General features: G+C 34.7%; 2 protein-coding genes across 4 annotated transcripts; both read left to right on the forward strand.

Annotated features, from left to right (window-relative positions):
• The first annotated feature begins 6,713 nt into the window (after positions 1-6,713).
• AVA-P1 (ATPase, F0/V0 complex, subunit C protein) lies at positions 6,714-17,450 on the forward strand. Of its 3 annotated transcripts, none has more exons than XM_011628926.3 (4): positions 6,714-6,910; positions 7,065-7,350; positions 16,964-17,120; positions 17,221-17,450. In XM_011628926.3, exons 1-3 carry the CDS (start codon positions 6,835-6,837, stop codon positions 17,094-17,096), a joined length of 495 nt encoding a protein of 164 aa, XP_011627228.1. In that variant the 5' UTR covers positions 6,714-6,834; the 3' UTR covers positions 17,097-17,120; positions 17,221-17,450. The 3 variants fall into 3 exon arrangements, with proteins under 3 accessions (XP_011627228.1, XP_020529484.1, XP_006854856.1); XM_020673825.2 differs by having other exon boundaries at positions 17,224-17,450; XM_006854794.4 differs by having other exon boundaries at positions 16,964-17,450.
• Positions 17,451-23,961: 6,511 nt separating this feature from the next.
• Positions 23,962-25,665, forward strand: LOC105421472 (small ribosomal subunit protein uS4m). Its single transcript, XM_088847821.1, is given in 7 exon segments — positions 23,962-24,005; positions 24,942-25,026; positions 25,028-25,104; positions 25,106-25,232; positions 25,234-25,272; positions 25,305-25,516; positions 25,518-25,665. Coding segments are annotated over 7 exon segments (732 nt in total).
• Positions 25,666-26,476: the final 811 nt, after the last annotated feature.

Consider the following 26,476-nt stretch of genomic DNA (forward strand, 5'->3'; position numbering starts at 1 on the left):
TAAGATTTGATGGTCTTTATCTTGAGGGAGTAACCCTAGAATTTGCTCCTAAGGGAGCATGTATACAACATTTTGCCCTTCCCACCACAAAAGTATTACTTGCCTTTATTGATTGATTGTGGTACGGTCCAACATGTCCTAAAATTTAACTATTTTTTTTTCAAAATATTATTATTTTAAGACCAAATGACAACATAGTCTTTTATCATTTAAAATAAGAAAAAAGTTTATATAAGGATGCAACCTTATAATGTAGAACTACGGATGCACCTCAAAAGTCCATTGGAAAAGGTAGTTTTAATGTTGAAAAACCCTTTGATTTATGATCTCGACATCGAGATATATGACTATGAAAAATAAAAATATTTTAAATATCAGAAATAGTGTATTTTGCAACATATTATCTACACCGTCCATTTTCAAGATTTTCATAGGTTTATAGATCTACTTGATTTTAACCATTTTTAAAATTAAAAATTTTATAATTAGATATAAAAATAGATTTTGAGATAATCCTAAGAACATTTTACATCAAAATTATATACCATGATAAATTTTGAAGGTGCACTTTACCTCTACAGCTACGGATGCATCCGTATGCAAACTGTACCATTTAAAATAATATATTACCAATGACATAATTTCTTGAAAAGCAACATAGTACAAAAGGATTTTGAATTTTATATTAAAAAAGAAAAGAAAAGATATATTCCGCATTTATTTTATGAGTAATGATACTATGAGACCCTCCTATACCCATGTGAGTAAGACCCCAAATGATCACTATTAAATTTTGATGCAGATCTCTCGAAAAGTTATCAATAAACCCCTTCACCCAAGTCCCACCATGTCATAACTTTTATAGAGATCTGTATCAAAATTTAATGATAATCCTTTGGGGTCCTACTCATATGGGTGTGGGAGGGTCTCATAGTATCATTACTCTTATTTTATTTATCGATTATAAACTAATCCCTCAAAATTTTGGCTAAGGGAAATTTCTAGAAACAATGAATTTGAGTCATAAGGAGCACACAGACTCTAGCGAACCATAGTTCATGTATACCTAGTTTAATTAATCCCAAACCTATTATAAGCCATAATAGACCCCAAGAGTTTTTCAATAGTCCAAGAATCATCAAATTGGACTATGGATAAAAAGATATAGGTCGTGGAAATTTAATGTCCAAAATGCCCATGTATGTGACAACGTGCTGCGAACGGCCCGCTTTCCATGCAACTTGTCGTGGTGCGTGGCCCAATGGATCTTGCCATCCTAAATCCCTTTTTAAATAGGTTTTTAAGGTCAGTTTTAGTTTGGAATATTTTGAAAGAATATGAAAAATGGCCCATTCCTAATCCAATTAAGATTAGGAAATTAATTTCAAACCTTACCCTAGTTTAAACCTATAAATACTCCCTTAAATTCTTAGGAAAAACACATGAAAAATAGCTAAAAAATCCCTAAAATAATCCTTAAAAAATTCTCAGATTGATTAGAAAATTCCCAAAAAATTTCAAACAATTAGGAAAAGCTCTCTAAAAAGTTTCTAAACAATCCTAGAGAATTAGAAAAATCAATGTCATTAAAGCATGCTCAATTCTCAACCACCTACCAAAAAAATAAGGGCCAGTTTGGATGGCTGCTCTACTTCTTGTGCTTGAAAGTGGAGAAAGGACGAGTCTAGTTCTATACTTTAACTCAGCGTAAGTCTCTTTCACTTTCTCATTTACATTAGTGTGAATGTTCATCTGATTATCATCATCATAGTCTTTTTTCAACTATTAATTTGAGTGCCATCTAAAATAACTCAAAAGCAAACTCGTATTATAAGTAAAAGAGGTAGAGCAGGCAGGTAAAAGATCCATATTAAATGGTATAGACCCACAGCATGGTATTGGAAGCCATTGATGGATGCAACAAGCATGTTTCAGTGGCTAAACAAGTCATTTTTCAGCATGCTAACCAGGAGAAACACAGTAAGATTGACAAGTTAGCCAAGCAGGTATCAAATTTACAAGAGAAAACAGGGGGAAAGAAAAGGAATTTTTATACTTTGACAAGTTAGCCAAGCAGGTATTGAATTTACAGAGAAAACAGGGGGAAAGAAAAGGAATTTTTATTGAATTTATAGAGAAAACAAGAGAGCTTGAATTGTTTTCAGCTGTGCTCATCACCATTCATATGGTGGAACAATGATGATCTGGGCTCTTTTATGGCTTGCTTGTCTCGTATTTTTTATTAACTTTTTCACAGAAATTTGTATATTATCTCATTATACACAACAATACAGTTAACGAATTTTCATTAAAGTTCAAATAAAAAAGAAAAAGAAAAGATCATCAAAGGTACAGCAGGTAGAGAACTTGGGCCTGTTTGGGTATATGGATTTTAAAGCATGGATTTCTAATATCTTGGATTTTGTCAAATCTACCATTTGGATCGCTTAAGGACTAAGATACTTAAAATCAGGAAAATCAAAAGCATGCACATAATTCCTACCTTTCCATGATTTTATTTCCACACCAAAATCTGTTTTTTTACATTTCCAAGGCTCATCGATTTCACTCATTGGCTCATTCGACCGGAAACATAGGGAGCATTTGGTAGGTATGAAAATTTTAGATAGAGAAAGTACCTAATTTTTTTATAGAGAAATCATCTCAGAAATTTTAGAGAGAGAAACTATCTTAAATTTTAACTTTTAGAGAAAAAGTATATTAAAATTTTAGAGAGAAAAAGTACCAAATTTTTTATAGTGATGAACTATCTCAAAATTTTAGAGAGAGAAACTATATCAAATTTTAACTTTTAAAGAGAGAAAGTATGTTAAAATTTTAAAGAGAGAAAGTGCCAATTTTTTTTAGAGAGATAAACTATCTCAAAATTTTAGAGAGAGAAATTATCTCAAATTTTAAGTTTTAGAGAGAAATTATCATATTTTAGAGAGAAAAAGTATGTGCAAATTTTTAGAAAGAGAAACTATCTCAATTTTTTAGAGAGAGAAATTATTTCAAAACTTTTAGATAGAGAAACAATCTCACATCTTAATTTTTAGAGAGAGAAACTATATCAAATCTTAAGTTTTAGAGAGAGAAAGTATTCTTAAAATTGTAAAAAGAGAAAGTATTTTTAAATTTTTAGAGATAAATTATTATAAATTCTAGAAAGGGATACGGCCAAAAAGAAATTTTAGAGAGATCAATATCTCGTTTTTTTAGATAGAGAAACTATCTTGAATTTTGAGTTTTAAAGAGAATTTATCTCGAATTTGGAATTTTAGAGAGAGAAAATATATTTAAATTTTAAATATAAAAATTATATCAAATTTTAGAGAGAGAAACTACCTAAAATATTTTAGAGATAGAAACTATATAATTTTTTTGGAGAGAGAAACTATCACAAAATTTAATGTTTTAGAGAGAGAAAGTATTTTAAAATTTTGAAAAGATAAACTATATCAAATTTTAGATAGAGAAAGTACATGAAATTTTTAGAGAGAGAAACTATCTCAAAAAAATTTAAAGAGAAACTTCTGAAAATTTAAGTTTTAGAGAGAGCAAGTATCTCAAAATTAAAATTTTAAAGAGAGAGTATCTTAAATTTTAAACTTTAAAAAAAGAAAGTATATCAAATTTTAGAGAGACACTATATCAAATTTTAAAGAGAGAAACTATTTCAAAATTTTATAGAGAGAAACAATCTCAAACTTAAAGTTTTAGAGAGAGAATGCATCTTAAAATTTAAGAGAGTAACTATATCAATTTTAGAGAGAGAAAGTACATAAAAATTTTTAGAAAAAGAAACTATCGTCAAATTCTTAAAGATAAATTATCTCAAATTTTAGCGTTTAAAAAGAAAAAATATCTTAAAAATTGAGAGAACAATATATCATATTTTAGAGAGTGAAACTACTTAAAAATATTTAGAGAGGGAAACTATCTCAAAATTATTTTAAAGGAGAACAATATCAAGTTTTAAGTTTAAGAAAAATAATCTTAAATTTTTAGAAAGAAAAACTATATTGAATTTAGAGAGAGTAAAGCAAGTAAAAATTTTAGAGAGAAAAATTATCTCAAAATTTTTAGATAGACAATTTCAAATTTTAAATTTTAGATAGAAAGTATGTTAAATTTTAGAGAGATAAACTATATCAAATTTTAGAAAAAGAAACTATCTCAAAATTTTTATAGGTATAGTATCTTAAATTTTGAGTTTTAAAGAGACAAAACATAAAAAAATTTTAGAGAGAAAAATTGTATCAAGTTTTGTTACCAAACAAGTGATTGTAAGGAATCCATGAATTTAATGTATTTTTTTTAAATAAAAGATTTGGGGATTCCGTGACAAAATATCTAATATTTCTAATTTTCTCTCATCTAAACGGGCCTTACATAATTTTTTATTATATATATATATATTTGGGTGGTTATATTGATAATTAAATCAAAATAGCGCAGCGGAACCGTGGTGGGCCCATAACCTACGTGTCTTAATATGAATATTGAAACTTTGTTTTGATATTTAATTTTTTATCATTAATTCCAATTTTTTAGCAATAATTTCAATTCCATATTCCGCCTCTACCTTTTTTCTTTAATCCCGCATCACCCCTTATCATTAATATCTTTCCTTTTTATCATTAATTCCATATTCCGCCTATTCCTTTTTTCTTTAATCCCAAATACTCCCCCGCATCACCCCGTTATCGCCAAACCTCAGCTCTCCTTCGGTATTTTTTTTAATTCCTCTTCCTCCATATGCCCTACCTTCACATTAGTTCCATCCCATTATTTCAATAATTTAATTTTCTTTTAAAATTATGGCTCCATTCCCATATTTGTCAAATTTTTTTAAAAAAGAAGTCCCTACCTTGGCATTAGTGCCATCCCATTATTTCAATAATTTAATTTTCTTTAAAAATTATGGCTCCATTCCCATATTTGTCAAATTTTTTTTAAAAATAAGTCCCTACCTTGGCATTAGTTCCATCCCATTATTTCAATAATTTAATTTTCTTTAAAAATTATGGCTCCATTCCCATATTTGTCAATTTTTTTAAAAAAATAAGTCCCTACCTTGGCATTAGTTCCATCCCATTATTTCAATAATTTAATTTTCTTTAAAAATTATGGCTCCATTCCCATATTTGTCAAATTTTTTTAAAAAATAAGTCCCTACCTTGGCATTAGTTCCATCCCATTATTTCAATCATTTAATTTTCTTTAAAATTATGGCTCCATTCCCATATTTCTCAAAATTAAAAAATAAAAGGTTAATTTAGGGCAGTGGCAAAAACTTGGGGATACAGCTACAGTGCATCCTGTAATATATTATTTAAATTTTTTTTTTTTTTAAGATTTCATAAATCTATCAAAATGCACATATTCAAGATGTCTCTTATGGGGTTTATGGGACCCGGCTTTACTTTTTATTGTAAAACTTGGGCTTTTGTGGTGTCCACGTCCCTTTCAAATTTGGAATATGATTTCATAAGGCAGCCCTTTAAAAATAAATAAAATCTCACCTCAAAATTCTTGCAATTCTAGCATCGAAAAATTTTCAAATATTGATCATCTCCATCTTGATCATTATTGTTGTAAAAAAAAAAAAAAACCATTTCAAGCACTGAAAAAATGTATATTATAGCACATTGTTTAGACCATATATTTTGCCTCAGAAATAAATGTTCACGGATGTACAAGATTTGCAGTAGCTTATGACCTTCAAATTTCATAGTCAGTATTAGAAATCATTTTTAAAGCCATTATGAAGATTTTCGATACTGAAGATTTCGATGCTCAAAGTGCTTTCAAGACTAGTATTTGAGGTGAGGCTTTGCTTTATTTTCATAAAGCCAAGGTGATGCACGAAGAAAAAAAAATTGTAACAATAAAAATAAATAAAATAAATCATTTCTCTAGGTCTACAAGTGAATCACCCTAAAAACAAAGTCGGCAAGGGAATCCACTCAAAAATATATTATCACAATATCAACTTTATTCAACTTATTCTCTGATTATTCTCTCATCGGTTTACAATGAGGGACATCTTCCTGTTAAATGTAATTCAAATAAAATAAATAAATAACTACAAAAAAAATCCCAAATAAAATAAAATCTATCTCTAAAAGGTCTATACTCTCCCTATCTTTCTCTCAATCTTTTTTTCCCTATTTTCTCTCTCATATTAGAGTAAAAGATGACTACCACTTATTATTTCTTAAACCAAAAGATCTTTACCTTATCTATTTTATTCCCTAAACTAAAAAGATGGAATTTCTCAAAACAAATCACTCATTGAACTAGGCCTTCTTAATTTATCTCTTCATGTCCCTAATTTTTTTATTTTCATTTAAAGCCTAGCCCTTATAGATATTTAATCTTTCAATTTTCATACTAAATAATAGTTTCTCTCTTTACAAAAAAAAGAAAAAGAAAAAAAGTGGGAGAGCTTCAATGGCATTTACAATAAATTTAGGGTAATTTTGCATATTTAAATTTAGGTCATATTGGATATTTCCTTTGCTTATACCTCCCAACGCACACAATTGAAGAATTTTGGCAAGGATCATTTTGTATATTAAAAATTTAGGGTCATTTTGGATATTTCCTCCTTGTAGCTCCGCACCACAATTGAAGAATTTTGTGGGGGCACATATAACAACACGCAGCCGCGACTTGCTGTGCGGCCTTTTCCCTGGGACGAAGAAGCGAAGGCACAGAGAGAGCGTGTGTGCGCTTTCTAGAGAGAGAAAGAGACCCTTCGCCATTGCAGCTGGTGTCACCAGATCTCACTTTCTCCCACTAGATCTCAACCTGCAAGCCCTAAAAATGGTTTCATTCAGTGGCGATGAGACTGCCCCCTTCTTTGGCTTCCTTGGAGCGGCGGCTGCCCTAGTTTTCTCCTGTAAGTGTTTGTTTCTCTCTCGAAAAATCCATGGTGTTGTAGATTTAGGGCTGTGGTTCAAGTTTAATTTTCTCTTGTAAGTTCCTTTCTCTGTTGTCTCCATTATCTTTGCAAAATTCCTTGGTTTAAATGGAGTCTAGGGCACTGGTTTCAGGCATGGGGGCCGCTTATGGTACTGCTAAGAGTGGCGTAGGAGTGGCATCCATGGGTGTGATGAGGCCTGAGCTTGTGATGAAATCCATTGTACCAGTGGTCATGGCTGGTGTTCTTGGTATCTATGGCTTGATCATCGCAGTGATTATCAGTACAGGGATCAATCCCAAGGCTAAACCTTACTATCTGTTTGATGGTTATGCTCATCTATCTTCTGGTTTGGCCTGTGGTCTTGCTGGCCTTTCGGCTGGTATGGCCATTGGTGTAGTTGGTGATGCTGGAGTCAGGTACTTATTCATTTATTTTTACTTTTATTTATTTATTTTATCTATGATCGAATCATGGTTTTACCTCTTTCTTTTTTTTACTTTTTCATAATGTTTGGTTTCATTGTATATGTACTGTTTTGGGGTGATCTGAATGTTGATTGTATGGTCTATGGGCTTATTTTGAGCGTATTAAGTTCCTTTTTTTTTTGTTTTTTTTATGGTTTACTGTGTTGTTTGGCTGATTTTTCACTGTGATGCTATCTTTACTCTCATTCTCTGCATAGATCTTCACTCTCATTCTCTGTGTAAATTCTGTAGTTCTAGGCATTTAGTATAGTTTTCATTGTAGATGTGTGTATATTTATTGAAGACCAACATATTCATATAAACTTAGGGCAGGTGAATTGCTGATTAGATAGTCAGGTATCTTTTTTTGTAGTCTAAAAACTTCAGCTTGTGAATGTGTGATGTTTACAGATTTTTAACTGCATAACAATGGACTCATGATTTTTTGAGGAGAAGGTGTTTTTATTTTTATTGTGCAGGGATAGCTCTTTTTATAAAGAAACATATGGTAGTCTGGTAGTTTAAGTGAAAGAATGATTTTGGGATTTTGATCTGTGGATAAATTATTAAAATTCCTAAAATTTAATTGCTTTTGGTGATTATATAGCACGATTTTTTCCTCAATTATCATTGTGTTAGCTGGACATAACACATCGCAGTTTTATTTTCAATTCCTTTTCTCTTCTCCCCCTTCTGAACATGTCTATTATGTTTAATTGTTCCTAATGGAACGACTAGGTGTAACCGGTTTCCGTTCTATTCATTGTTATCTTTTAAAAGGAAAAACTATTTGATACAGTAAATACTGTATTGGATTCATTACTATTGATGAAGTAATACAATGAATACTACTTCTATTGCCAACCATTAGAAGTGCTGTGTTTTCAGTGTGGTTAAAAAAGTTTTTAATTTAACTTCAGTGAGGGAACTTGTCAAGACTTATTAAAATTGGGTTTGAAAGACATTATAAAAAAAATCTAAACCACTTTTACAAATTTGGATTGGTTTTTAAAAAATCAGAACCTTGAAACTTGTGGCAATGTTAGCTTGCCCCTAATTTCTTTAAACTGGGTTAAATGGAATTGTTGTTTTATCAATGGATTTTGGTATCAAGAAAATGTTTTTGGGAATTACATTGTGAATATTTTCCATGCTGAAAATTAAAGTTACCAACTTACAAGGAGAAAAAAAAGAAGGAAACTACAAACTAGATTGACTGGCCAAACTTGTTGTTTCACACTCTGTTACATATATCCTGTTAGTGGTAACCCAAGTAAACAGAATGCATTGATCTAGGGATTTTGGAACTATATAAGACGATGAGTGGTGGGCCTTTGTTACTTTAAGTTAAGTACTCATGTTCAATATTTTGAGAGTAAAGTGCAGAAACTAATACGTATACTGTGGATACTAATGAAACGAGAGTTAATGGTCATCTGTGGTTTTGGAGAGATCATAAGGGCATTGGAGTAGGAACCAGATACTGAGAACTAGATTAAATACATCATGAAGCTTTTTAAAGAGTCGTGAAATTCATCAAGTTATAGGACCCTGGTGGCGTTTACCGTATTAGGATATGGGTGTTGTACATGGGCCTGGCCCAAACTATATATTGAGGCCCAGCCCTTCCCAGATATGAATCAGGTGTGATTGGGCGATGCCTTTATAAAGCATTTATATGTACACTTCGTATGTGTACATAGTGTGTATAAACAGCTTGTATACATACTCTTGTAATTTTTTTTTTATAGACAAAGTGTATATAGATCTCTCTCTCTCTCTCTCTCTCTCTCTCTAAATTCTAGGAAACGACTATAAGTAACTTACCAATTCCTGATGGAGTTCTTAGGGAGGTGGATGTCTCAAAATAACTTCCCACTCTCCATTCCCACTGTTTAACATATAAAAAAAAAAGAAAAAAAAAAGAGGAAGAAATCTTGACTTTCAAATATGATCCGAGCAACACGCCAATGCACGGATAGTCCAGCAAACTTAAATACTACCATCACAAAATTGGACTTATCAAAAGGAAACCTCTCTCTCTCTCTCTGTCTCTCTCCGATTCTCGCTGATGCACACACCAATATGTGGAATACTATTGTATAATCCCGTTCCTTCAATAATAACTAGAGGGAGGGAGCGAGAGATGTATTTGAAAGCTCTAACAACTATTATCCTTATTTAAATTGTCATATATTCCTGTAATCCGTTTACTCACAATCCCAAAGTATATAAACAAATATACAATCTTGGAAATACATTTTTGAACCCTAAAACAATAGTAATGAGTGCCATATATTGGGAAGATATATCATGTTTTAATAGGAAAAAAAAAAGTATGGTTGTACGGTTTACTTAGCTTGCTTGGTGAAAATTGATGCTGCAGATATAGATCAGTGAGAGAGAATTGCAGAGATGCGAGAGCTGCAGATATAGATCAGTGAGAGAGAATTGCAGAGATGCGAGAGCTGCAGATATAGATCTGTGAGAGAAAGTATGGACTATAGTAATTATTGTATTACTATCTATAAATTGATAATTTTATATGCACTACAGTATATAGGGTATTGAAAGAGCTGCCTCCGAGCTGGGCTTGCCTTGGCCTGGGTTCGGCTAAAAATTTTATTGGGCATGGTATGCCTGGCCCAGTCCTGCTCCATGGGCATTAGCGTGGGGCCGAATACAGCCTGAAGCGAGGTTAGTGGGTAGTTTGGTGGTGCTGTGGGCTGGCCCTGGCTGGTTGGCTGCCCTGGATATGTGGAAATGAATCTTAAGAGGGATCCCATGTTGACTGCTTTATATGGTCTGAGCATGTTAGAGTTAAAGAAGGGGTTGCGGGGTAACTAAGCAATATCAAAGCTTCTCGGTAGGCACAAGATGTTTGGGAAGGGTAGGGTGTGTGGGGATGGAACTCTGGGGCGGATCCTTGATAGGGCACCCATCCATCTTTTGTGCAATATGATTGCCCCATGTCCCATATTTGGAGTTGTCTCTTTTGCTTTCTGTGGTTAATTATATTTTTGCCATTTATCAAAAACACTTGAAGAAAATTCTGGAAAATAGAGTTTTGTATTTGGTAGCAAAATCAAATTTTTTGGTTGATTTCTTAAATAATCAAGTTGAGCCTGCTATGATGAGGATTTGATCATTTCTTTCTAAGTTTCTATTCTAGGTTGGTTGGAAAGGCTTAAATTCATTTCAAGCAGCCTATTCCCCTTTAAACCCCCCAAATAGCCTCTTCCATACAAACCCCCACACCTTTCTCTTGTTTTCTCTTTGAGTCTTTCCTTCTCAATGCCCTTTATTTCCTCCAAGTCGTATGGCTCTTTGTACTTTCTTTCTAACCCATCTCTGCATTCTTGACAACCCAATTTCTCTCTCCTACCTTCCCTCTCTCTCTCTCTCTCTCTCTCTCTCTCTCTCTCTCCCCCCTCCCCCCCTCCTACTTCACTGCCTCTCTCCCCTAATTTCTTGGTATCCCAAATCCCTGTGGCAAAGGTGTTAGCAATGAAGTTCTCTCTAGAATTCTTACTAGCTCCAGAAACCGTGAATTGTAGGGAAAAACCAGATCCAGAATGGGTGCAATTTATAGAATATGAGTTGCATGATTTAAACTAAAACCAGAGTAAAAGATACCTAACAATGTAACCCAAATTCTCTAATGATATGGAGAAATGCCCAAACAGGCCCAAACTAAAGTGATTATGACGTTCCATGGATGACCAATCTTTACAGAGAGCCATATAGAGAATGGGAGCGAGACCAAAGCGGTTTCCCAAAAACCCAAGCGGGATGGAGACTTGCTTGTAGAGAGAGAGAGAGAGAGAGAGAGAGAGAGAGAGGCCTTCACTTACTCAACAAGAAAGAAAAGAGAGCCCAAACATACCCCCATTGAACTGGACCTTGGCCTTCTCAATTGTATTTTGCAAGTTTTCCATTGCCTTCATGGTCCTCAACCTGCAGATCCTATCCTTCTTCATGGAGGATCCTGTCATTCTCTAATGACTAGGTACTTCTAAAAACTCGGGAAAAACACCATTTCTTACTGAGAATCAACTAGTGCCATATGCCTTAACAGATTTTAAAAAAAAAATCAAATGGTGCCATGTTCTTCTTACTCATGCTACTTGTTTGGTCGAGCCTTTAAAGTGTCTCAGGAAATGCATTATTCAACTGATCTTTAGCAAACCCTAGAACTTGCAGTGTGATTCAATTGAAGCTGGAAAGACCCTCGAATTCCAGTGGCATTCTATTTAATCTAAAAAACACCCTAGATTTTACATTGTTCAATTGAGCTAAAAAAACCTAGAATTTACCATCAATGTTTCTTTCGCTCTCTCTCCATATATGGTATTGAGAATTTTCACAAACCTTCTCCTGTATACACTAGGTAGAGTGTAACATCTTATTATGGGGAGATTGGGGTTTGAGAACACAGAGATTGGGTGTAGAAATAACGAAGAAGGGGGCTTAGGACTTCAAGTGAATGAAGGGAATTGCAAAGGACAAATTTGGCGAAACAAAGAGGGTGGGGATTTGTACGAAAGGATTTATTTGATGGTTTATGGGGGGATGGACCACTTGAAAGGAACTTAATTTTTTTTTTTTTGGTGGTAAAATGGCTGGGCTTTTTGCTCTTGCTTTGCCAGTGGTAGCTAGGTCTTGTCAAAGCCCAAAAGAGGGCTTTATTTGCAACACAACACATAAAAGCACAAGTTTGAGAAGTGTGCGATGCGATGCGAGAACCAAGCAACGGAAGAGCGCGCTAGCGCAAAAGCTCTTGTGCGGTAGCGCATCCGTTTCTTGCTTGCATTCGTTGGTTTGCTTTTTCTGTTTACAAGAATTGGTTTGTTTATTTTTTATGGGAAATTTCTCAAACCATACTCCCATTTGCCCTATTTCAAAAAGCTTAAAAGCCCATCAAGGTACCCAGCATAAGGGCTTAAAATTTGTTGGATGTGCAATTTCTAATGTTGCCTCTCCATTAAAAGCAAAGTGGTTTTCATCAAAACCACGTACATGAGGTATTGTACCAATATTCCTCCCCCCGAGTAAATGACATGCTCGAGAGTTTTTTTAACTGAAATTTTAGTTACCACTTTAGAATTACCAGATTAGTGTATTAAAAAGGAAAAGAAAATGAATCAGTACCTAAACTTGTAGGCCCGACGTTCCAAAAACTGGACAGTCTATGTGTGATCCTTGGGTTTACTTGTGCAGTTCTGTGGTGTGTATTGAAATTTTCTTTGTAAGTTTGGTTGCTACGTTGAGTAAGTCACATCCCCATAATTTGCTGTCCTGAATGATACTCCTAGTTTGGGTTTTACCCAAGGAAGAAAAGGTACATTTTTCTCGCACTGGAGCATATAATCTTTTGAGAAGCTACTTTGATTTTGTAGGAGGGGCTAAACCAACACAATTTTAACTCATTACTGACATGTCCTTTGAGGGATTTTTATAATTTGGAGAAAATATGGTTGACATGTTAAATAGTTCATCTATGGGGATTGGGTTTGATGAATTTCTCATTGAGGTATGGTCTAAGAATCCAACTGATCCAAAAAAAACAAAGTAGAGTCTAAGAATCATAAAAAAAAATAAGAATCATGATAGGGATATTAGTTTTGAGATTGGGGGCAATCACCTGCTCCTTTGTATCAGTCTATTCATGTTCTGTAAATTGCCTCTTTTCTGCACTTGACATGTCTTTTTCCTAGCTTATCCTACAAGACTTGTTCATATAAGCTATGATTTGTTGATGTCATGCAATAAATTCTTAGTGAACAAACATATGTTTTTTGATACTCGCACTCTAATTTTAAGTGGAGTGTTACGGAATGAATATGGTGGAGTTGTCATTTTCTGTATTTTAACTGTTCTTTCTTGCATTGTTGAATGTTCTATTAATTTTTTTTCATGTAATGCGCCCATTGTATATAATCTAAACGTGCACAGGCCTGACCCTCTTGGCATATAACCTAAACTTGTGCTGGTTACAGCATGTTGTGTTGCTTTTGGTAAAGATGGCCCTGATATGGGGTCACTTTGAGATGAATGGGAAACATAATTATTTTGCCTTCTTCCCTGAGAGATGCATGCATCTTGTGGCCCTTCTCGAATCTATTTCTAAGGTTCCGCGCTGGTAAAATTGGTTAGGAATTTATGATCTAAAGTTGTGTAGGGTAAGTATGGTCAATAAAGAATTACAGATGAATGGGTTGTTAGGGTCTTGGGTACAATGTCTCAGTTTTGTGGAGAAGAAGTTATTCCATGGTGGCGAAGTTTTAAAACCTTCATTACGTTCAGGGTTCAGCACAAGATTAGAGCTAGATTTTGGATTCATGATTGATGGGCTGTGCGTCTACACCCAGTTTCTTGTCTCGCTTGCCTTTGGCTCTAGCCAGAAACACGGGGACAAAATGATAGGAATCGTGCAAGAACATGATGATTTAGCCCCCATGATTAAGAAGTAACATGAGGGCTTTAACAATGGAGGAGTTGGAACTTTTGTTGGGGTCTTGGAAGGGTTTTCATCCCAATCAGTGGGCTTCACAAGAGGATGTGGAAGTGGTACAGGTTCCTTTGTCAAATTGTTCCATATAAGTCCTTAGTGGAGATTAAAAAAAAAAATTGAAGATAAAAAGAAAAAGGTTGTTTGCATTATATTGGGCTTCTTCTTTGCCTTGTGTCATTCCTTTCACTTAGTTTTCTACCTTGTTGAGAATCGAGATCCTCACCACAAACCTCTTCCAAAACAGAAGAATTCAAACCCCATATTTTTTCGCAGCTTGTTTGAACCAATGTTTGAAAAGTCGGTCGACTTCTAAAAAATCGGCCGACTAACTCAGACTCGAACACTGGCCAAGCCCGAGTAGGCACAATTTCATAGGCCATGTATCGTGGCATTCCCCTACAGTGCACTAATCGACTGATTTACTGTACAAATCGGCCATTTTATATACTAATTGGCCAATTTGTACATTAATCGGTGATTTATTCAAAAATTGGTGGATTTCTATATTGTTGTAGTACATGAGTGTAAATAGCATTTCGCAAGTTGAATATGGATTTTGCAAGCCTCTACTCTCTTTTTTCAACTGTTTTGAGCTCCATTGTTGAGGTTTTTTCTCTTCCCAATGCTGGGAAGAGATGTAAAGAGAATCTCCATCATGTAGATCGAGATTTTTGTACCGTAGGGGGCCTATAAGACTCCCAAGCACTGTGTACCAGCTGCAGGCCAGCTCTCTCTCTCTCTTTCTCTCTCTCTCTCTCTCTCTCTCCCCCCTCTCCCGGCACAATGAGTCTTTCTCTCTCTTGTGTTGGGGCAAAGAGCCCCAACCTCTCTCTCTCTCTCCTGAGTTTAAAGTCTAGGTGACTATGGCCTCGAAACTTCATAGGGTAGTATTCTTACTTGGCAAGGAGGTACTATTGCTGCTCTACAGACTCCATTGGGCTTCATGACAATTTTTCCTCCTGTCAATCTTCATAATGAAATTCAAGAAAATCCTTAACCCCATCTTCGATCTTACTACTTTTGAGTAGTGTTTTTTACTATTATGCAATATATAATCTCCTTTGATTACTACACAGAAAAAATATTGTTTCAGCAGCCTATAAATTTTATCTAGAACCCATTTATACTTGCCTATAATATTTTGTTTATTTCACTTATTTTATACAGTGTTGGAAAGAACTAGTCAGTTCGACTAGTAGGTCATGGCATGAGCCGTAAAGTTAGCTGATTAGTACCAAGTTTTATATTGAAAAAAAGGGGGCTAAAAAATCCCAAAAAAATTATGAGAAAATTGTAAAATTGTTTAAATTTTGTGTGTGTTGTTTTTTTATAGTCGCATAAAATAAGTGAATCAAAAAAATATTATAAGCATAAATGGGTTCCGGACAAAATTTTAGGCACTTGAAGCAATACTTTTTCAGTGGACTAGTAATTGAAGGAGATTTCATATTATACAATAATAAAAAACATTGCTCAAAAGTAGTAAGATCGATGATGAGGTTCAAGATTTTCTTGAGTTTCGCTATCAGAGTTGACAAGGGCAAAAATCGTCATGAAGCCTGGTGGAGTCTGTAGGACAACAGCAATACCTAATTGCCAAGTAGGAATACTACATTGAAGTTCTTAGGCCATAGCCATCGAGACTTTGAACCCAATAGAGAGAGAGAGAGAGAGAGAGAGAGAGAGAGAGAGAGAGAGAGGCACCTTGCCCAACCCATATAGAGAGAGACTCACTGTGCGGGGGGGAGAGAGAGAGTGGGTCTATTATTGCTGCACAAAGCTTAGGGGTCTTATAGACCCCTTACAGCACAAAAATCTCCATCTACATGATGGAGATTCTCTTCACATCTCTTTCCAGAATTGGGAAGAGAAAAAGTTTCAATAATGGAGCTTAAAACACTTGAAAAAAGCGAGTAGAGGCTTGCAAAGTCCATGTTCGAGCTGTAGAAAACTCTTTACACACCTGTACCACAACATCGCAGACATCCATTGATTAGTATACAAATCGGCTGATTAGTGTATAAATGGGCCAATTTGTATAGTAAATCAACTGATTAGTGCATTGTAGGGGAATGCCACAATACATGGCCTATGAAATCGAGCCTACTCGGGCTCGGTCAGTGCCCTAGTCCGAGTTAGTTGGCCGATTTTTTAGAAGTCTGCGACTTTTCAAACATTGATTTTTATGTGATAATATAAAAAAAAAATACATATAAAATTTAAACATTTTTTACAATTTTCTTATAATTTTTTGGGGACTTTTTACCCCCATTTGTTTTTTCCAGTATAAAACTTGGCACTAATTGGCTGTGACTAAGTCGGAGTTGGTCTGACTAACGGCTTGTGCCATGACCGACTAGTCGGCCCAACTCGTTATTTCCAACTCTAGTTTGAACTTTTGAAGGGAATGGGCAACCTCTCGTTTTGATCGACTCTATGAAAGAATGGATTTTCTAAATGTTTTGGCAATTGACTGGGTGATGGCAAGTTGGTTACTTTGGAATGTATCCCTTCTGGAGCATATATAAGAAACAATCCAGGCTACAAGGATTTCAGTTAAGAGCTAATGATTGAACATTCATTTATCTCGTGTCTTGGCAGTTAGGAGTTCCATGGTTTTAGAGTGGATGACCTGCTTCGAGTGTCGAAGTTGACAGCTAACACTACAATTCCGAAATCGTGACATAGCAGTCAATGGGGAGAGTTGAGTGATGGTTTCTTGAAGTCTGAACATGATGATGGGTTGCTTAGTGAGAGTTGATGTATAATGCCTAAGAGTTTACCTGATTGTCAGGCATTTGGCCACACAATCAAGACAGAAGTGGATAGGTTCAATATCCAATAGGTTTCTTAAAATTCCAAAGTTAGATTCATTAGTAAATCTGAAATTCACCGAAAGGGAAAAGGAAATCTAGGAATTTAGTTTTGGAGTGTGCACATAGTATTTGAGAATACATGATTAGTCTGGCGGCGTCACAGCACCTGTGTGTGTGTGTGTGTGTGTGCACGCGCTCGTGTGCTAGCAAGCTAACACTGGTGTCTATTTTGCAGGGCCAATGCTCAGCAGCCAAAGCTCTTTGTTGGGATGATTCTCATTCTCATTTTTGCTGAAGCACTTGCCCTCTATGGTCTCATTGTGGGCATCATTCTCTCATCCCGAGCTGGCCAATCCAGAGCTGAATAAGACTTCATTGCATGTCCTTGTGAGGTTGGTATTTCACAAATTAGTTAATTGTATTCTGTTGTATTCATTTTTATGGACCATTTATATCTTTTACCTGTTCTCATCCCGTGGTGAATGTGGATAGTAGAGAAGAGTCTTCAGGATTGGATGAAATAAAGCTTGTGAAGCTGTTCATCTCTGTATTGGTATTGATCCTAATGAATTTGAAGCTTGCGCTTGTGGTCAGCGTAACTAGTCAAGGTTCCTGTAGATTTTTGTGGGAAGACTGCTTAATATGTGTTTTTTTTTTGGTTGATTCTGAACCTCAATTTACGTGGTGGGTACAATAAGAATTCTCGTATTTGAAGGTCAAAAGAGCTGAATCAATTTTATGCTATGAGATTTGCCGATGCGATACTGAATATCTGACCCCTCTCTCTCTCTCTCTCTCTCTCACTCTCTCTTTCACACACACAAACAAATACACACACACAAAAGTGAACATGATAATTGATGTGGTTAAAAGTACTGAGGATCTGAACAATTTCATTTCTAGGAGACTCGGCACTGGATTTTATTTTTTCTTTGAAGCAAATATATAATTGTATAAAGCCTCTATCCTCATGTTAAGAGGATTTGGGCTTGGGTTTGGGCTTTGATTAGTTAAGGTGTCCACATTGCCGCACCACGACAAGTTCAAATCTGACACCTGAGCTTCCGGGAGATGTGAAATAAATTTCCTTGTAACTAGTAGTAAGATCAATGGTTTCCTGGCCTTTTGCCATTTATTATGATTTAATAGAGGGAAAATTTACATACAAACACAAATTAAGTTTTCGGTATTTAAGTATGGACATTTTAGGGTGAGGTAGATCGAAAATTTTGTAGTGTTTTATTTTTTTGAAGTCTCGACTTTCAAACAACCTAAACACACAAAGCTGAGTGTTTGGGCGGTTTAAAAATGCAACCTTTAAACCACTTAAAGCCAATAATAATAACTAAGTGTTTGGGCGGTTTAAAAATGTAAATTTTAAATCACTTAAACCAATAATAATGATAATGATAATGAATATTGAAATGCTTTTTCTCTTCAAAAGATGTTTTGAAGGGTTTTTCTCCAAAATTGGGGCACAAGATTTTTCTCTCTAATATCATGTTTGAAGGAGGTTTTCTCACAGAAAGTATCCCCATCTAACATGTACTTTCTTTCTCTAACTCCCGCTTCTCTCTTCTCCTATCACCTCTTCTTGAATCTGCAACTCTCTGTTGTTCGATGAAGCTCAATTTTTTTAAATCTGCAACTCTCTATTATCCAATCTACCTTTTCATTAGAGATTCCTAGAGGGTTTTCATTATCGGTCCTTTGGGATTTTTTAATGGAGAGCACTTGATTTTAGGGTTTTGGTGGTATGTTGCGGGTTTAAAGAGATCAATGGAGGAAGAGATTTGAGATCTTTTGTGAGATTTTTTATGGGTTTTTAAGAGAATTTTGGGGATTTGATTGGAGAGAAGTAAATATTTGGGGATTTTGAATGTATGCTAAAGGTTTTGAGAGCTTATCGCATGAAGATTTGGTTGCAGGCTTATGAAGGGAGATATCGGAGAGAAGGGGGTCCAAGGTTGTAGAGAGGGAGAGAGTCATTGAGAGATAGAGAGAGGAAATCAATGGTTACAGGGTAGAGAGAGAGAGAGAGAGAGGGTGGTGCTCATACGAATAAAAGAGGGAGAGAGAGATTACCCGGCATGCTTTCGAATACATCGCTTACTGGGTAACCGGCGACTTAATAAAGCAATCCCAACCCTTTTTTTTTCAAAACTCTCTATACTACTACACACATTCTCTCTCTCTTGAAAAAAAAAGGTTGGGATTGCTTTATTAAGTCACTGGTAACCTGCTTTGGAGTGGGTTACCTAGTAAAGCCTAATCTCAATTTGAGATTGAGAAGTGGATTTTATAGTGATCTCTAGGCATCCCACCCAAGGTGTGGCAGGGACTCATAGGATCGTCACTCTAATAATAATAACAATAATTAGGTGTCTGCGCAAAAATAAGATTAAGGATGAGGTTCGTGCCCCCGATAAGTTTCCCATTCCCTTTAAAAAGTTTATATATATGGTGTCACCTCAAATGTCTATTTAAAAAGGAAGTTCCAGCACAGCTAGATCTTTCAATTAATGGCAAAATACATTTTTAGACCATTATGGACGATTATTTAAGGTTGACACTTTATACATTATAGGCAAAGGGATGACGATGAATCCATGCGAATTCAATGTCAGTCAAGATCTTATGCAATGCAATTCTGGAATGCTTGGGGAGGATTTATCATTCACCAAGGATTTCGCTCTACAAAGTTTTAACTGTGCACAATGTCAACAGCTCCTGCCCATTTAGGAATTTTCAAATTTATGCTTATTTTCAACTCTTCAAAGCATTTCGTCGCTTACTACGCCCTTTCTCGTCTCTGGGTGCCTAGGTATCCACCATAAGCTTTTTTTCATTTGAACCTCTTAGCACTTGAAGCTGAAAATAAAATTGAAAAAAATAATTCTGAAATCTGCCAGGCAGAAATTCGAGTAGTTGGTTATGAACATTTAAGTATGTTGGTCATTTTATTTCATTTGAATAAATTGTTTTTGGGTATTTTTTGCATATCGGTCCAATGAGAGGCACATAAGCTTCAAATTTCAAGCCAGATCCCTACTTGATGAAAAAGGTAAAAGGTTTTTGAATACTTGTGTTACATTTTCGAAGTAATAAATGGTCCAAAAAATGGGATTTTTTGGGCAATTTATTTCCCCAATGGAAACTGAAGTTCACTTCTCTCATGAAAAGCATTTGAAAAGAAAATTGGCAATGCAAACAATTGACCTCGTTTTTTTTTTTGGTCCCATTTTCAGCACTTAAAGGGAACTTTTTTGCCCTCCTTGATTACCAAATATGATACATGCACATGTTCGATTAACACTCTAATCACTATGTTGTAGTACCCCTCACTCTCGTCACCATGTTGTAATTTTTATTTTTGTTGACACTACTCCACTAGCACCTTGCCTGTCTTCTCCACTAAATTACCCAAAAAATAACTAATTTTTTAACTAGGAAAGATATTTTTTAAGCCCATGATCCATAAACTAATGGTAAGAATTACTTACAAAAAAAAATTTTCTGTAAAAAGTAGCCTTATGGACCCTAAGATTTGCGCATTTAGGTGCTCCCAAAAAAAAGAAAAAAAATAAATATGGGCAAAATTTGTATGCTGCTCTCAATCTCTAAGTCAACATTCTCCTTCAATCTGGGCTGGGCTGCTGACTTATATAATCTTTAAGTTCTTCAGCTAATTTAGTTTTTATCTTTTGATATACATTTGATTATCATCATTATCATTAGAGCCTTGTCGGCTTTGATATACAGTCGATAATTAACTTATATTGCATTTAAATTAGTTTAATTGATAAAAATGTTCTCTTGTGTCAGCCTCTCAAGCATGCTCCACTCTTGTTTGCTTGTCAATACTCAAAGTTATGTCTTTTCTTTCAATCTGAGATAGATTTGGTGTGTGTTTGATGGTGGATCCTTTTTAGAAGAGAAGACCGGTAAGGTTGTTACCCATGTTTAAAGAGAGGTATATCTCTTACTCAAAACTCATTGAGATATTGGATTTCTACTTGTTAAGAACTTAAATTTTGTGTGGTTATAAGGTATTTTTTGTGTTTGTTTTATTTCTGACACTTCTTTTATTATCGTATTCATATATTTCGCTCCTAGCTAACTATGTTTACGATATTTGATGGGATCCCAATATTTAAAATTCTTAGTTTCGCAAGCAAGGGATTCCCGAAAACCATACAAATAACCTCTGCAAAGTCACTCAAAGTTGAGTCAATATCTTATGTATAGCGCTAATCAGGAATGATTATATAAGGTTAAGATGGACGGTGAAGAAAATAATTAAAAAAAAAATATTTATATTTTTTTAAAAAAAGAAAAATTTTAAATTTAGATCATTGTCACGGTTGAGAATATTGAACTCTAAAAGTTTGAATCGAAAATACATTTTTGAGATATATTTTATAGGGAGACTGCACAAGAATAGTGAGTCGGCCGACTCACCAAACACTTTTCCTTAAGTTTATGAACAATGAACTATTGCATACTTTCCACTAGTTGCCAACTAGCCATGTCTACAATTCTGACCTATTTGGAAAGTTAGGGGCTTTTGGTTATTACTAACCAAAACAAGAATAAGGAGAGGCAAGCCAACAAAAAGTCCCAAGGCCTTGAGAATGTTTATTAATTTGGCTTTGTGATCGCATTAATTTACATAAAAACTTTGAAAAATAGACACAAGGAATCTCTCCTAGGTCTTAGAGTAAACATCTAGAGTCAATGTATTTGTTGTGCACTTTATATCTTGAGCAGTTCAAAGGTTAAGATATGAAGTATCAACTTTTAAATATTTGAATGTAAATAATGGCTATAAATGAGAGTTGGGTCCCAAGTGTCCCTTAGAAATCCAAACTGAAAACCTTAACTAGGAGGCAATATGCCAGATTCGTGCCAAGAAAATGTGGGGAAAAATAAACTTTCCTAAATTGCCCTTTATGGTGTTCTTGGCTTTTTGGAGTGTAAAAAGCCAAAAATTCTCGAATATTCAAATGTGATTGTATTAACTCCTTTTTTTAAAAAATTGCAATAATGAGCACGTATATTATGTTATCTACGGGGGAAAAGTCACCTGGTCGATTTACGAGGGGTATGGCTTTTGGTAAAACGGCGCCCCTTACATGCTTGGGATCTTACTCTTGAGATTGTGGGTCACCATGGCATCTATATCAGCTTGCGAAACCATGAGGAGTAGAGTTGTTTTGGAAAGCCGGTGGGGGAGTTTGCCTAAGAGCTCTGATGTAGAGAGAAAAATAATAAACTAAAAACACAAAAATGAAAATAAATGTTGATAGAATATATTCTCTCTCTAAGTTTATAAGGGAAGAGTCCGCTTTTAACACTTCCCTTTAAATACAAATTACAAGGAATAATAAAATAAAAATAAAAAATAAAAAATTAAACTTTATCCCTAGGAAGTCTCTCTCTAACCCATAAATCTCTCTCAGTTCATTATCTCCTTGGATTTAAGAAACACCATCTAAAAATGACGTGGCTCCTCTACGTATTTTTTTAACACATCCCATTAGCCATGGAATAAATCACGGCCATGCTAAAACCAAGTATATCAAACTAAAAATCCAAATAATACTTTTTTTAAAATTCAGAAAATATAAAAATAAAAGAAATTAAAAGAACCCAATTTTTATTTGCGTCACATAGTTTATTTTTATTCCGGTTAGAAGACCTACTTGAGAAGACTTTTTAAGTCTGAAATTTTAGGAATCACTTAAAAATTACTTGATGATTATTTTGAAAAGAAAATTTAAATTTTCTATGTGCAATCTTATAACATGTTATTTTTCAAGTGCATAGAGAGTGATATTAGGAAATTTCTTTCTTTGAGATTGATCCATAGGTTTAAAAGGGCATCCCCAAATTTCAGGGGCCCAAAATTACTCTTAAGTTGGGTTTTATCTGAGGGAGTATATGGACATATGCTCCTCCGGGAGCATAAAGTTTTTTGGCAACATTTTTTCTCCAAGTTCGAATCCTTCCACTGAATTACCGAAATTTTTTTGCATGATATCACTTATGACACATAGATGGAACACAAGCATTGAGAGAGACCGAAATTTTTTTGCATGATATCACTTATGACACATAGATGGAACACAAGCATTGAGAGAGAGAGAGAGAGAGAGAGAGAGAGAGAGAGAGAGAGAGAGAGAGAGAGAGAGAGAGAGAGAGAGAGAGAGAGAGAGAGAGAGAGAGAGAGAGAGAGAGAGAGAGAGAGAGAGAGAGAGAGAGAGAGAGAGAGAGAGAGAGAGAGAGAGAGAGAGAGAGAGAGAGAGAGAGAGAGAGAGAGAGAGAGAGAGAGAGAGAGAGAGAGAGAGAGAGAGAGAGAGAGAGAGAGAGAGAGAGAGAGAGAGAGAGAGAGAGAGAGAGAGAGAGAGAGAGAGAGAGAGAGAGAGAGATGTTTTCATGCGTTTTATGAGTGATGAATGGCCCCTTTGCATGCGTTTCATGAGTAATAGCAAGCCCACCTTGTAGGGGTCCAATTTGGTATCACTTTGATATAGTTTGCGAACTTCTACCCAATCTGATTTTGGCCTGTTTTAGTGGTCTGGCAAGGTATTTTAAAAGAAATTCAAATTTTTTTATAAAATTCAGAAAATAAGAGATTTGTTTGTAATGCTTTTTTTTATCATTTCGGCAAAGATTGGAAAGCAGCATTCGCAAACTTGGCGGTTCAACTCAGAACCGGCCGGTCAAATTAGAACCGGCCTCTAGCTTATCTAGTTTCGGCTGATTTTAGTGGTCTAGCCGTGTATTCTAATACAAATTCAAAAAAATTTATGTAAAATCCCAAAAAAATTGAGATTTGTTAGTAATGCATTGGATGTGCTTTGTTTAATCATACTTCAAATACATTTTCATATTTTTTGGATTTTTTAGTATATATATAATTTTTTAACTCTTTTTGACTTGCTGGGAGATCTTGGAGATCATTGATTGTGGAAGCAAGATCTTTCCATGCGTTTCATGAGTAATAGCAAGTCCACCTTCCCAGTTGGTATCACTTGACACACAGATGGAACACATGAGAATTAGAGAGAGAGAGAGGGAGAGAGATAATTGCATGTATTCTTTTAACTTTTTTTACTCTTTTGATCCCTTGTGGGGGGTCCAATTGTGAACCAGCAGGTTCAATATGTGAAAAACGTGCATGACTACAAACTATTCAAAATCTTGCTCATTATTCCCGTCTCAGGCGTGATGGGTTTGTATATAATGAGATCATTTATTTCTGGTACAAGAAGGTCATAAAATAATCATCAGATGTGAAATCTGATAGTTTAGGTGTGTTGTAAAGTTTGAGAAAATTTCTTTTGAATTTTGAACTTGGTCAATAGAATAAATGTAGCCACCCAATTTTACATTCAATGGTCAAGATTAATTGTGACCACCATGTACCAAAGATACATAATCTTATTATACTTTTCTAGATGTGATTGGTTAAGGTATATTTGAATCTTTTAACGGAGTTACTGAGAAGAATGTCCATGGTCTTGCTTGAGACATATGGAACACATGAAACTTTTTTTTTTCTTTAAATCGTACGAACACATGAACTGAGAAAAACACAAAGATAAATGACAGTTTACATAAGGTTGCAACTTTACACTATAAAACAAAGGCACACCTCAGAAAACTACTAAAAAAAAAGGAAAAGAAAAAAGGTCGGTTTGACGGGAAAAAAACCTATAATAGATCATCTCAATCTTGATATGTACGGATGTAAAAAAAAAAAGATTTTAAAGAAAAAAAACAATATATATTATAAGGAAAAAGTTTATATAAGGATGCTAGCTTATAATGTAGAACTACGGATGCCCCTCAAAAATCCATCGGAAAAGGTAGTTTTAATGTTGAAAAATCCTTTGATTGATCATCTCGGCATTGAGATATATGACTATGAAAAATAAAAAGATTTTAAGTCTAAAAAATAGTGCATTTTACAACATATTATCTATACCATCCATTTTCAATATTTTCATATGTTTATAGATCTACTTGATTTTAACCATTTTTTAAATTTAAAATTTTATAATTAGATATAAAAATAGATTTTGAGATAATCCTAAGAACATTTTACATGAAAATTATATACGATGATAAAATTTGAAAGTGCACCTACGTATGCAAACTGCACCCATCTAGATTGTCCATTCTCATGATTTTTTTTCTATTTGTAGATCTGCTCAATCTATACGGGAGATCTATCCAAGAAAAATTCTTAATAATTACATGAAATTACAAACTACACAAAAGTCATCTCTTTTTTTATAGGGATTTACCCGTCATAGAGATGCACAGAGGAATGAAACGAACTTTTACATATATCGATGTTCCTCTCAATCCAGAGATTGAACGTTATTCCGGTTTGTCTCCATTTTCGCAAAACTATTCCTCGAGCAAGGTAGTTGATAAGTCATCAAAGGATTTGTGTGAATAATGGAATGGTAAGCATTACTCATTTAAAACTTTAAAGTATCCCATGGTGATCCAATATTTTTTCAAGAAAATTATGCCATAAATGAGAAATATCAGTTGCAATAAATGAGAAATATCAGTGGGGAGAAATAATGAGATATTTCTGTATCGAAATATCAGCTGCAAAAATGTTAGGCAAATTCCCGGATCACCCGATAAGAATGTGGAGAAGAACAAAAACAGAATGGTTCCACCTACTCAAAACTACGTGCCACAACCTACTAAAATCCCAGTTTTTGCAATAGTTGTATTCTTCTATGCAAGAAGAAGACTTAGAACAAATGTTTTTGGAGTATCAGTTCCTTCATTGAGCACAACAAAATGAAGAGGAATTCGGATCATTTCAAATCCATATTCCTATCAGAGAAGGAACAAGAAAACCGTCTTATTGTTAATAAAAGTAATTTATATAGTAATTCGATTTAGTGCTACAGACTTTTTAAATTTTAAATTTCATAATTAAATATAAAGTAGATTTTCAAGTCATCATTGAAATTTTTGACACCAAAATTACATCTTTTCTTGAATTTTGGAGGTGCATCTTAAGGTTGACACCTGGTTTACATGAAGAACTCCAAGCTAATTGTCCAAGACAATCAACATTTGAAAACCTTAAAAAGAAAGGAACGAAGTCCTTGCTGCACTGTATGAACTTTCAAAGATGTCCATTTCCTTAGGAAAATTCTGGAACAGCAAAAGAGTTTTTCTTTCCTCCCACTATTGGCAAAACATTGTTATAGTTGGTGTTCGAGTTACATTTAAGGGTCGCAATGGGCCGGGTGGCCCGGTCTGAATAATTAGGGCCTGTGCCACACAATGTGGACCGAAAGGCCTGGCCATCATGCCTTGAGGTTCGGCCCCGCTCATGTTTGGCCCCGGCTAAGCCCATATTTCCTTCGTATTTCTTATTTTAAAAATTGTAAAAAAATATTTTTTTAATTATTAAGAAAAAAAAACCCGAATCTTTTAAAACCTCATTTATACCCCTTATGGTCACTGTCACCATGTTATTTGCATTTTTTTACCTAAAATACCCCTCACGGTTGTAAGAATACTGCTAAAGTCATTTTAAGGTGGCTTTAAAACCATGATGGTTTCTTTAACTTATATACTACCATCACGGTAGCAATAGTACTACCGTGATGGTTTCTTAAGTCGTGCACCACCATCGTGCTACAAAGACCGTTATGGTCTAATATAAGCATCACGGTTGTAAGAGGGTGCTGGTTGGTCTGCA

This window comes from Amborella trichopoda, chromosome 9 (assembly GCF_054954075.1).
Source record: "Amborella trichopoda isolate Santa Cruz 75 chromosome 9, AtrichopodaSantaCruz75HAP2 v2.0, whole genome shotgun sequence".
In the NCBI taxonomy this organism is placed as follows: Eukaryota; Viridiplantae; Streptophyta; class Magnoliopsida; order Amborellales; family Amborellaceae; genus Amborella; species Amborella trichopoda.

Coding starts and splice junctions, on each gene's coding strand:
- AVA-P1 (XM_006854794.4), top strand. CDS start 6,835: ATGGTTTCATTCAGTGGCGATGAGACTGCCCCCTTCTTTGGCTTCCTT. Junction 6,911..7,064: donor GGCTGCCCTAGTTTTCTCCT/GTAAGTGTTTGT, acceptor CACTGGTTTCAG/GCATGGGGGCCGCTTATGGT. Junction 7,351..16,963: donor GTTGGTGATGCTGGAGTCAG/GTACTTATTCAT, acceptor TCTATTTTGCAG/GGCCAATGCTCAGCAGCCAA.